Source organism: Myxine glutinosa, chromosome 10, assembly GCF_964187855.1.
Source record: "Myxine glutinosa chromosome 10, kmMyxGlut1.1, whole genome shotgun sequence".
In the NCBI taxonomy this organism is placed as follows: domain Eukaryota; kingdom Metazoa; phylum Chordata; class Myxini; order Myxiniformes; family Myxinidae; genus Myxine; species Myxine glutinosa.
This window is the reverse complement of record NC_136270.1, coordinates 20,234,189-20,246,336: the sequence shown is the minus strand read 5'-3', so window position 1 is coordinate 20,246,336 and position 12,148 is coordinate 20,234,189. Positions and strand designations below refer to the sequence as shown.

The following is a 12,148-nucleotide window of genomic DNA, read 5'->3' as shown; positions in this document are numbered from 1 at the left end:
AGAGTGAGGAGGCTGCAGACTGCCGATCTGAGGGATCAGGAATGGAGCGGCAGATAGTGGAGTCATCAGCAAAGAGATAGAGAGGATTTTCCAGAGAGTCGGAGAGATCATTGATGAAGACCAGAAATAGCACAGGGCCCAGCACACTACCTTGGGGAACTCCAGCCAGAACAGGAAGGGGAGATGAGAGAAATCCATTCAGGGCCACACGTTGCCTATGACCAGAGAGGAAGTCCGCAAGCCATGAGTGGAGATTTCCATGGATACCATAGGAGGGGAGTTTGGTGAGCAGAGCTGGGTGCCAGACCGTATCGAAGGCACGTGATATGTCAAGGGAGACAGCTCTGATTTCCTGTTTGGCATTGAGGACCTACATCCATTGTTGAGACAGCAGAAGCAGCATGTCCAGAGTAGAATGGCCTGGTCTGAATCCAAATTGATGATCATAGATCAAGCCATTGGAGAAGAGGAAGGATTTGATATCCCAAGCAATGATGGATTCCATGACTTTGCTGATAATTGGGAGCAGGCTGATTGGTCTGTAGTTGCAAGGATCTGTTTTTGCACCTTTTTTGTGTAAAGCGGTAATGTTTGCTGATTTCCAAGATGCTGGCAGATGACCTTGAGCAAAAGAGAGGGTGAAAAGAACAGAGAGAGGGTGAGATACAGCGGCAGAGCAGGATTTTAGGACCCGTGGGCTGATGCCATCTGGTCCAGTTGCAGAATCAGAGTCGAGGTTTGACAAAAACTTCTCCACCTTGTCAGGAGAGAAGGACACAGAGTCCAGGAGCTGTTGGGTTCGACTGGGAAAGGTGGGAACAGAGAGAGATGGGTTTGGGACACAAGATTTTGAGGCAAACACAGAGTTGAGGCATTCGGCTTTGTCACGTGCGGTGTCAACTGTGTAGCCATTTGAGGTAAGGGAGGGGATGGAGGGGGAACAAACACCAGAAACGGATTTGACCAGATGCCACCAGGATTTGGAGGAACGAGACAGGCTTGAGAGTTCAATCTTGAGTGTGGAGAGATAGTGCTTTCTGGCACTCCTGAGGGTAGACACACACTTGTTCCGAGCTTGGTGGAAGGAACTGAGATTGCCTTCAGTTGGATTTGCCTTCCAAGAGGCAAAGGCAAGTTGTTTCAGGGCAACTGCCTCACCACAAGATTCAGTGTACCATGGACGGGAGGAAGGGTATAACAACTGAAGATGAGATGGGATAAATCTGTGCATGAGAGAGCAGTTTGCTTTGGAAGAATTCCCAGGATGAGTTGATGTCAGAGGCGGTAGAGATAGGATACCAATCCAGACGATTGATGGCTGCTTGCAGACCGTGCCAGTCAGCCTGAGTGAAATGCCAGACTCGTCGGCGCTGAGGAGGCTCTCTGAGAATGGCCAGAGAGATGCCCACTTTAACAAGCACATGATCAGAAGAACCGATTGGAGCAGAAGAAGAGCAGCAGACATTTGCAGGGAAGTTTGTCATAACCAAGTCGAGAAGATCAGATACTCCATTGACTGAGATCCGGGTCGGGAAATTGACAGATTGTGTCAGTCCCAATGAGTCGCAGAAGTCCTTTGCTGAGATGCCATGGCTGATGAGAGAGGTACCCACACCCAGCCAGCTGGCATGATGACAGTTGAAGTCACCACATATGAGGAAGAGAGAGTTTGGATGAGTTGATAGAAGTTGGTCCATGTTGTCCGACAGCGAAATGTAAATAGAGTCATCACTGTTTGGAGGACGGTACAGAACACTATGAACAAAAGGTGGGAGCGGAGAGGAAGCCATAGCCAGAGGAACTCCTGGGGGTGGGGTGGAGAGAGGGCAGTGCAGGGCGAGTGAGAAAGAGAGTTTTTGATAAAGATAGCAACCCCACCACCAGGACGAGGCTCCGGTCTATCATACCTGAGGAGGGAGTAACCAGGAAGAGATATTAAGGAATCAGAGACATCTTGAAGGAGGAAAGTTTCTGTTAAGCAGATCAAGTCTGGATTGTCAGAAGCAACCTGAATGGAGAGATCAATCAGGTTTGAGCAAAGGCCCCGGATGTTTGAGGTCCATATCGTTAATGAAGAGAGAGGGGGAGCATCGAGTGCAGGACAGGGGAGGGGAGGGGTAGGGTCAGATGAACGATGAGAGGGGGATGTCGGGAGAGCAGTTGATAGTGTGTCAGAGATTACAGAAGAGATACAAGAGAGGGAAGGATGAGAGGATGAAAGGTTTGATGGTGATGGGATGAGGCACAGTGAGGGGTTGTTTGAGGGGGGCAGAGGAAATTAAAAGGTTGGGGGAGGTGGAGGTATGAGATAGAAGGGAGACGAAGTGGGGAGGAGGCAGCTTTGAGGAGGAGGTGGGGGGGGGTGGGAGAATTTGGGAGGGATGGTTGGGGGGAGATTAGAAGGGGGGGGGTTGGGGAGGAGTTTTGCATGGGAGGGGCAAGGGGGGAGTTTAAGAGGGGAGGGGCAAGGGGGGAGTTTAGGAGGGGAGAGGCAAGGGGGGAGTTTAGGAGGGGGGCAAGGGGGACATTTGGAGGGGAGGGGCAAGGGGGGAGTTTAGAAAGTGGATGTTTAATGAAAGACGAACATTTATAACAATTTGGGTTTATTGTGATTTTCAAGGTAGCGATCCGTTTAAGAACGGAATGTGGAAAGAGTGGAATGAATTTGAATTTAGAGCATGTCGTGATTTCGAGTTATAAGAGATTGAATATTTTTTTGAAATGGAATGAGTTGGAGAGGAAATTGAAAAAAGGCTTTTAAATAGGAAGGAAGGCTTTCAAATAGAATTTTGGCTCCTCCTCTGATTTGGCTCCTCATTTGGTTAGGCTCATCCTTTTTTTTCTTTTTTTTTTGTATACAAGATCGAGGCTCGTGTAAGAGCTAACATCAATCACAAAAAAAAACGGACACACAAAACATACAATAAAGGGAGCGGAAGACAAGATGGGGAGAGAGAGGGAAGCACACAAGCACAACAGCAGAGAACAGGGACATCGGAAGATCTGTAGGAGGGAGATCTTTTGTTTGGATCCTCCTCTAATTGGGATTACCTCCTTTCATTTTCTCATCTGATTGAAATTACCTCCGTTGCTTTGCTCCTCCTCTGATTTGGCTCCTCATTTGGTTTTGCTCCTCCTCTAATTGGAATTACTTCCTTTGGTTTGGCTCCTTATCTGATTTCCCCCCCCCCCCCTCTGATTTGGCTCTCCCTCCACTTTGGTGCCTCCTCTGATTGGAATTCATCTCTAGTTTGGCTCCTCCTATGATTTTGCACCTCGTTTGGTTTGGCTCATACTTTGGTTTGGATCCTCCTCTAATTGGGATTACCTCCTTTCGTTTTGCTCCTCTGATTGAGAATACCTCTTTGGGTTTGCTCCTCCTCTGATTTGGATTACCTCCTTTGGTTTTGCTCCTTTTCTGATTTGGCTTCTCATTTGGTTTTGCTCTTCCTCTAATTGGGATTAATTTATTTGGTTTGGCTCGTCATTTGGTTTGGTTCCTTATATGATTTCTTCCCCCTCTGATTTGGCTTTCCCTCTGCTTTGGTTCCTCCTCTGATTGGAATTCATCTCCTCCGGTTTGGCTCCTCCTCTGATTTCGCTCCTCATTTGGTTTGTCTCATCCTTTGGTTCAGATCCTCCATTAATTGGGATTACCTCCTTTGGTTTTTCTCCTCCTCTGATTTGGCTCCTCCTTTGGTTTGAAGCCTCTGATTGGGATTACCCTCCTTTGGTTTGGCTCCTAATTTGGTTTGGCTCCTCCTCTGATTTGGCTCCTCATCTGATTTGGCTCAGCCTCTGATTTGGCTCCTCATTTAGTTTGGCTCCTAATATGGTTTCCACCTCCTCTGATTTGGCTCCTCCTTTGGTTTGAAGCCCCTGATTGAGATTACCTCCTTTGGTTTTGCTCTGCCTCTGATTTGGATTACCTCATTTGGTTTTGCTCCTTTTCTGATTTGGCTTCTCATTTGGTTTTGCTCTTCCTCTAATTGGGATTACTTCCTTTGGTTTGGCTCCTCATCTGATTTGGCACCTCATTTGGTTTGGCTCCTTATATGATTGCCTCCCCTCTGATTTGGTTTTCCCTCTGATTTGGCTCCTCCTCTGATTGGAATTAATCTACTCTGGTTTGGCTCCTCCTCCGATTTGGCTCCTCATTTGGTTTGGATCCTCCTCTAATTGGGATTACCTCCTTTCGTTTTGCTCCTCTGATTGAGAATACCTCTTTGGGTTTGCTCCTCCTCTGATTTGGATTACCTCCTTTGGTTTTGCTCCTTTTCTGATTGAGATTACCTCCTTTGGTTTTGCTCTGCCTCTGATTTGGATTACCTCATTTGGTTTTGCTCCTTTTCTGATTTGGCTTCTCATTTGGTTTTGCTCTTCCTCTAATTGGGATTACTTCCTTTGGTTTGGCTCCTCATCTGATTTGGCACCTCATTTGGTTTGGCTCCTTATATGATTGCCTCCCCTCTGATTTGGCTCCTCCTCTGATTGGAATTAATCTACTCTGGTTTGGCTCCTCCTCCGATTTGGCTCCTCATTTGGTTTGGATCCTCCTCTAATTTGGATTACCTCCTTTGGTTTATCGCCTCCTCTGGTTTGGCTCCTCCTCTGATTTTCCTCCTCATTTGGTTTGGTTCATCCTTTGGTTTGGATCCTCCTCTAATGAGATTACCTCCTTTGGTGTGGTTCCTCCTCTGATTTGGCTCCTCATTTGGTTTGGCTCATCCTTTGGTTTGGATCCTCCTCTAATTGAGATTAGCTCCTTTGATGTACGTCCCCTCTGATTTGGCTCCTCCTTTTGTTTGAAGCCTATAATTGGGATTACCCTCCTTTGGTTTGGTTCCTCCTCTGATTTGGCTCCTCCTATAAAAGGCGGGGCCGCATAGCAACGCACTCCCATTCGCTGGAATGTCCCTCCTCAGTCCTCACGCCTCTTTAGTTTCTACCAAGAATGAAGATCGTGAAACTTGTTTTGGGATTTTTAAAAAAACAACCAGCCCTCCAAAACAGACGAACGCGACTTCAGTTTCACATATTCCGCATTATTACTTATCCAAATACTTTGGTCATCCCTGCGTGTGCCTTTGGATCGCTTGTTATTTGATTTCCAGGGGACACCTGTTTCTGCTGCGTCACCCGGTAGGCCGAACCAAACCTCTAGCAGACCGGCGCATTTTCGGCTCGAAGCCCACGTGGGTCCCAGAAACAGGAAGTGTCGTCACAACGGAGCGAACCATTCGCCTCGACCGAGGTGAAGGGGATTCCTGCCGGTCGCACGAAAACATTCGCACAAAACGCGGCACGACTAAACGACGTCGACAATTTATAAGTAACCGAGCGATGATATTTCAAGTAACTGGGTATTTATTTCCACACGACCGGGCGCAATTGTACGGTGTAGCCGATGGTCGCGGCTGAGGTCAAATTTTTTTTTGCGCCTGGTCCAATGGCGGCCGAAATGCTGCTTCTGGGACGGATCGCAACGTTGAACGCGCGTTTTGTTTACTTCCGTGGCCTCTGCGTTCGTTTGTGAGTCCGCGGGACGGGCGGCGCGTTTCCGGTGCAGTGTCAATCGGCGCGCACATTGACGAGGTGAAGAGATCGTGCGGGAAGGAAGCGGAAAAGCTCGGCGCGGCCGGGCGGGCGGCAAACAGAGCTGGCGGGGTCGGTGGCGAGCGTCGCACGATGAGTGCGGCTCGGCTCCGCTCGGCCAGGCGAGCTGCCCGCCTGGCGTAGGCTACGGGCTTGGAAAAATGTCCGCGGCCATGGTGCGGGCAGTCGGCGAGCAGCAGCAACAACCTGCGGCGACGCTGGCGGCGGGAAAGGCCGGTGGGGCCTCTCTCACGGTTCACGGGCTGTTGCAGTCGCGGCAACATCAACAACATCATCATCTTCAGCAGCAGCTGCAGCAACAGCAGCACCGTCACCAACTGCTGCATGCAGGGTCCCGCCAAACCGCCAAGCTCCCTCCCAACAGCACGACGGAGGGCGGGCGCGTCGGGGATTTGGGAACGTTCGTCGGGCCTCCGGGCAAGGCCCGACGGAGGGTGACGGGCGCCGCTGGGGCCGGAGGTATCCCGACGCCTCGTGTCAGCAAGCCGAGCCTGCAGGTCATTCCGCTCAAGAAGCTACTGCTGCAGAACCTGGAACTGATCGAACAGCAACAGCTTCTGCTGCAGAGAAAAGACAAGGAGATCGCGGCGTTACGTTTGGAGAGAGAACAGGTGGGACACAGTTCCGGGGGGAGGAATACACTCATTAACAATATAATGTCCAAACGGCACCATTTGATTTGGGTCGCGAGTTGAATGTGTTTCAAAATTTTGGTCGTGGATAAAAAAGATTGGGAACCTCTGATTTACAGTATATCTTGTACAATACGTGGGTAGGCACACTCTCCTGTGCAAGGTAACATGTACAGTGCATGGGTAGGCACACTCCTTTACAGGGTAACATGTACAGTACATGGGTAGGCACACTCTCCTGTACAGGGTAACATGTACAGTACGTGGGTAGGCACACTCTCCTGTGCAGGGTAACATGTACAGTACATGGGCAGGCACACTCATTTACAGTATAACTTGTACAGTCCATGGGCAGGCACACTCCTGTGCAGGGTAACATGTACAGTACATGGGTAGGCACACTCTCCTGTGCAGGGTAACATGTACAGTACGTGGGTAGGCACACCTGTGCAGGGTAACATGTACAGTACGTGGGTAGGCACACTCCTGTGCAGGGTAACATGTACAGTACCTGGGTATGCACACTCCTGTGCAGGGTAACATGTACAGTACGTGGGTAGCCACACTCCTGTGCAGGGCAACATGTACAGTACAGGGGTAGGCACACTCCTGTGCAGGGTAACATGTACAGTACGTGGGTAGCCACACTCATGTGCAGGGTAACATGTACAGTACAGCGGTAGGCACACTCTCCTGTGCACGGTAACATGTACAGTGCATGGGTAGGCACACTCCTTTACAGGGTAACATGTACAGTACATGGGTAGGCGCACTCTCCTGTGCAGGGTAACATGTACAGTACGTGGGTAGGCACACTCCTGTGCATGGTAGCATGTACAGTACGTGGGTAGGCACACTCCTGTGCAGGGTAACATGTACAGTACGTGGGTAGGCACTCCTGTGCAGGGTAACATGTACAGTACATGGGTAGGCACACACTCCTGTGCAGGGTAACATGTACAGTACGTGGGTAGGCACACTCTCCTGTGCAGGGTAACATGTACAGTACGTGGGTAGGCACTCCTGTGCAGGGTAACATGTACAGTACGTGGGTAGGCACACTCCTGTGCAGGGTAACATGTACAGTACATGGGTAGGCACACTCCTGTGCAGGGTAACATGTACAGTACATGGGTAGGCACACTCCTATGCAGGGTAGTATGTACAGTATGTGGATATGCACACACTTGTGCAGGGTAACATGTACAGTACATGGGTAGGCACACTCCTGTGCAGGGTAACATGTACAGTACGTGGGTAGGCACACTCTCCTGTACAGGGTAACATGTACAGTACGTGGGTAGGCACACTCCTGTGCAGGGTAGCATGTACAGTACATGGGTAGGCACACTCTCCTGTGCAGGGTAACATGTACAGTACATGGGTAGCCACACTCCTGTGCAGGGTAACATGTACAGTACAGGGGTAGGCACACTCTCCTATGCAGGGTAACATGTACAGTACATGGATATGCACACTCCTGTGCAGGGTAACATGTACAGTAGATGGGTTGGCACACTCATTTACAGTATACATTGTACAGTACATGGGCAGGTGCACTCTCCTTTGCAGGATAACATGTACAGTACATGGGCAGGCACTCTCATTTACAGTATAACTTGTACAGTACATGGGCAGGCACACTCCCCTTTACAGGGTAACGTGTACACTGTGCAGTCCATGGGTAGGCACACTCATTTACAGTATAACTTGTACAGTATATGGGCAGGCACACTCATTTACAGTATAACTTGTACAGTATGTGGGTAGGCACACACTCCTGTGCAGGGCAACATGTGCATTACATGGGCAGGCACACTCTCCTTTACAGGGTAACATGTACAGTACATGGGCAGGCACACTCATTTACAATATAACTTGTACAGTACATGGGCAGGAACACACTCCTTTACAGGGTAGCATGTACAGTACATGGGCAGGCACACTCATTTACAGTATAACTTGTACAGTATATGGGCGGGCACACTCTCCTTTGCAGGATAACATGTACAGTACATGGGCAGGCACACTCATTTACAGTATAACTTGTGCAGTACATGGGCAGGCACACTCCTTTACAGGGTAACATGTACAGTACATGGGCAGGCACACTCATTTACAGTATAACTTGTACAGTACGTGGGTAGGCACACTCATTTACAGTATAACTTGTACAGTACACGGGCAGGCACACTCAGGTACAGTATACACGTACAGTACATGGGCAGGCACACTCATGTACAGTATAACATGTACAGTACATGGGCAGGCACACCCTTTTACAGTATAACTTGTACAGTACATGGCCAGGCACACTCCTTTACAGGGTAACATGTACAGTACATGGGCAGGCACACTCATTTACAGTATAACTTGTACAGTACATGGGCAGGCACACTCATTTACAGTATAACATGTACAGTACATGGGCAGGCACACTCTCCTTTACAGGGCAACATGTACAGTATATGGGCAGGCATACTCATTTACAGTATAACTTGTACAGTGCACGGACAGGCACACTCCTTTACAGGGTAACATGTACAGTACATGGACAGGCGCACACATTTACAGTATAACTTGTACAGTACACGGGCAGGCACACTCTCCTTTACAGGGTAACATGTACAGTACATGGGCAGGCACACTCATTTACAGTATATCTTGTACAGTGCATGGGCAGGCGCACTCTCCTTTGCAGGATAACATGTACAGTTCTTGGGCAGGCACACTCTCCTTTACAGGATAACATGCACAGCATGCAGGATTGCAGGTATAGCCATGCTCTCCTTTGCCATATAACATGTACAGTACACAGGTGGGCTCACTCTTATTTTCAGGATAACATGTACAATATGCAGGCTGGTATACTCTCCTTTACAGGATAACATGTACAATATGCAGGCTGGTATACTCTCCTTTACAGGATAACATGTACCATTTGTTCTTGCATCATGATATACAACGCTGTGTGATTGGGCAAAATCGCAATTCTTTCGGGCATTGCCTTTGCCCCTCCTCTTTTTTTTTTTATGGCATCGGTGAACAGCAACAAATGAAAGTCGAATATCTCTCTAACATTGTGTAAATCTTCTTCACACGCCTAAGAAGCCTATATTTATTTATTTATTTATTTAAAATCCTTTCATCCTTTCGAACAAGTTATAAAGCAGTAGAATATGCATGGTTGTCATGGAAACCTCTTCCCAACGGTCACCTTCCACGAGGACCATTTAAACGAGGACGTTTCTTGCTGTGTTTGATTGCTTTACTGTGCATTTCGGTTTGCGAGCTCCAGTGAATGTCTTCCACGGTAGTGAAGTTAAAAGGGGGGGCGGGGGGGGGTATATCACCCTCACCCATCACCCTGGTTGAGATAAACTACAGTGTGCTGTATTGAAGTTTGTCGCTTTTCCATGCATTGTATCGGGAGTGTACTGTACTGCGGTGTGTAAAGTATTGTACAGTGTACTGTGCTTAAAGTATTAAATGTATATTGAAGTCATTTTGTTCATTCTGAGATGTCATCACGAACCAGGGCCATTCATATTGCAATGTTGAAACGTGGGATTGCTTCAGCCGAGTGACTCGTAGGAAGGTGTGCGACAACCTACGTGATGCAAAACAAAGCAACAAAGCACAGTGTCATGCACACCAGTTCACTTCCCACTGCGTAATTTCCACCTATCGGAGATGTCAGCTCCATTTAAGCTTCCCGAGGCTTTGGGCGCCCTTGAGCCGGGCGAGGCTTTTGGCACCCTTGGACCTGGCGAGGCTTTGGGCGCCCTTGGACCTGGCGACGTTTTGGGCGCCCTTAGACCTGGCGAGGCTTTTGAGCCCCCTTGGACCTGGCGAGGCTTTGGGCGCCCTTGGACCTGGCGACGTTTTGGGCACCCTTGAGCCAGGCGAGGCTTTTGGGCGCCCTTGGACCTGGCGAGGCTTTGGGCGCCCTTGGGCCTGGCAAGGTTTTGGGTGCCCTTGGACCTAGCGAGGCTTTGGGCGCCCTTGGGCCTGGCAAGGTTTTGGGTGCCCTTGGCACCCTTGGACCTGGCGAGGCTTTTGGCACCCTTGGACCTGGTGAGGCTTTTGGCACCCTTGGACCTGGTGAGGCTTTTGGCACCCTTGGACCTGGCGAGGCTTTGGGCGCCCTTGGACCTGGCGAGGCTTTGGGCGCCCTTGGACCTGGCGAGGCTTTGGGCACCCTTGGACCTGGCGAGGATTTGGGCACCCTTGGGCCTGGCGAGGCTTTGAACACCCTTTGATCGGGCGAGGCTTTGACTACCCTGATTATTTAAGTCCCGCTAAGGTCTCTTTATCGTGCTTGACCCCGGGGGAGTGAACTTTAAACCGTGTGACTATTTTTAGTTAACAAGGGCAAGTTCGGATCTGCTTTTCTGCACCAAAGAGCTGAAAGTTAATTTTTGCTTCTCCGTTTACCTCCTGTGAAGGGACTGGGAGGTGTAGGTACAAGGTAGGGAGGCATTAGGAAATCGATTTGGGGGATTTGCGGGTTAAAAGGTTGTTTGGAAAATATTGTGTAGGATATAACCTCTGCGACCCTCTGATTCTTTCCTTGGAGTGGGATTAGAGGGATGATGATGATGATGATGAGGAGGCGGAGGAGGAGGAGGAGGAGGAGGAGGAGGAGGAGGAGGCAGGTTGGGGTGTGGGTGAGGTCAAAGAGAGGCCAGGAGGAGGAGGAGTTGGGGAGGGGGAGACAGGAGGACGTGGCGGTGGGGAATTTGGGGCGGGGGGGACAGGAGGAGGAGGAGGGGAGTGGGGGTGGGGGGTCAGAGGGGACAGGAGGAGGGGAGTGCGGGGAAAGAGGACAGGAGGGGGGGGAGTGGGTGGGGGGAAAGAGGGGACAGGAGACAGGAGGAGTTGGAGGGAGGAGGGAACATGAGTTGGGGAGGGGGACAGATGGGACAGGAGGAGAGGAGACAGGAGGAAGTGGGGGATTTGGGGGGTGAGTTGGGAAGGGGGTGGGGTAGAGCAGGACAGGAGAGGAGTTTGGGAGGAGACAGGAGGAAGTGGGGGATTTGAGGGGTGATTTGGGAAGGCGGTAGAGTAGGACAGGAGGAGAGGAGTTTGGGAGGAGACAGGAGGAATTGGGGGATTTGAGGTGGTGAGTTGGGAACGGGGTAGAGCGGGACAGGAGGAGAGGAGTTTGGGAGGAGACAGGAGGAAGTGGGGGATTTGGGGGGTGATTTGGGAGGAGACATGAGGAAGTGGGGGATTTAGGGGGTAGAGTGGGACAGGAGGAGAGGAGTTTGGGAGGAGACAGGAGGAAGTGGGGGATTTGGGAGGAGACATGAGGAAGTGGGGGATTTGGGGGGTGATTTGGGAAGAGGGTAGAGCGGGACAGGAGGAGACAGGAGGAAGTGGGGGTATTTGGGAAGGGGGTAGAGTGGGACAGGAGGAGAGGAGTTTGGAAGGAGACAGGAGGAAGTGGGGGTATTTGGGGGGTGATTTGGGAAGAGGGTAGAGCGGGACAGGAGGAGAGGAGTTTGGGAGGAGACAGGAGGAAGTGGGGGTATTTGGGGGGTGATTTGGGAAGGGGGTAGAGTGGGACAGGAGGAGAGGAGTTTGGGAGGAGACAGGAGGAAGTGGGGGTATTTGGGGGGTGAGTTGAGAAGGGGGTAGAGTGGGACAGGAGGAGAGGAGTTTGGGAGGAGACAGGAGGAAGTGGGAGTATTTGGGGGGTGATTTGGGAAGGGGGTAGAGTGGGACAGGAGGAGAGGAGTTTGGGAGGAGACAGGAGGAAGTGGGGGTATTTGGGGGGGTGAGTTGGGAAGGGGGTAGAGTGGGACAGGAGGAGAGGAGTTTTGGAGGAGACAGGAGGAAGTGGGGGTATTTGGGGGGTGATTTGGGAAGGGGGTAGAGTGGGACAGGAGGAGAGG

The 12,148-nt window shown here is 50.5% G+C and overlaps 1 protein-coding gene across 1 annotated transcript in view; it reads left to right on the top strand.

Moving 5' to 3' along the window:
• Positions 1-5,223: 5,223 nt before the first annotated feature.
• MSL1 (MSL complex subunit 1) overlaps positions 5,224-12,148 on the top strand; it is a 50,720-nt gene continuing 43,795 nt past the window's right edge. Inside the window, exon 1 of the mRNA XM_068127322.2 lies at positions 5,224-6,227. Coding sequence (XP_067983423.2) covers positions 5,757-6,227 — 471 coding nt within the window. The 5' untranslated portion in view covers positions 5,224-5,756. The remainder of the gene's footprint in view (positions 6,228-12,148) is intronic.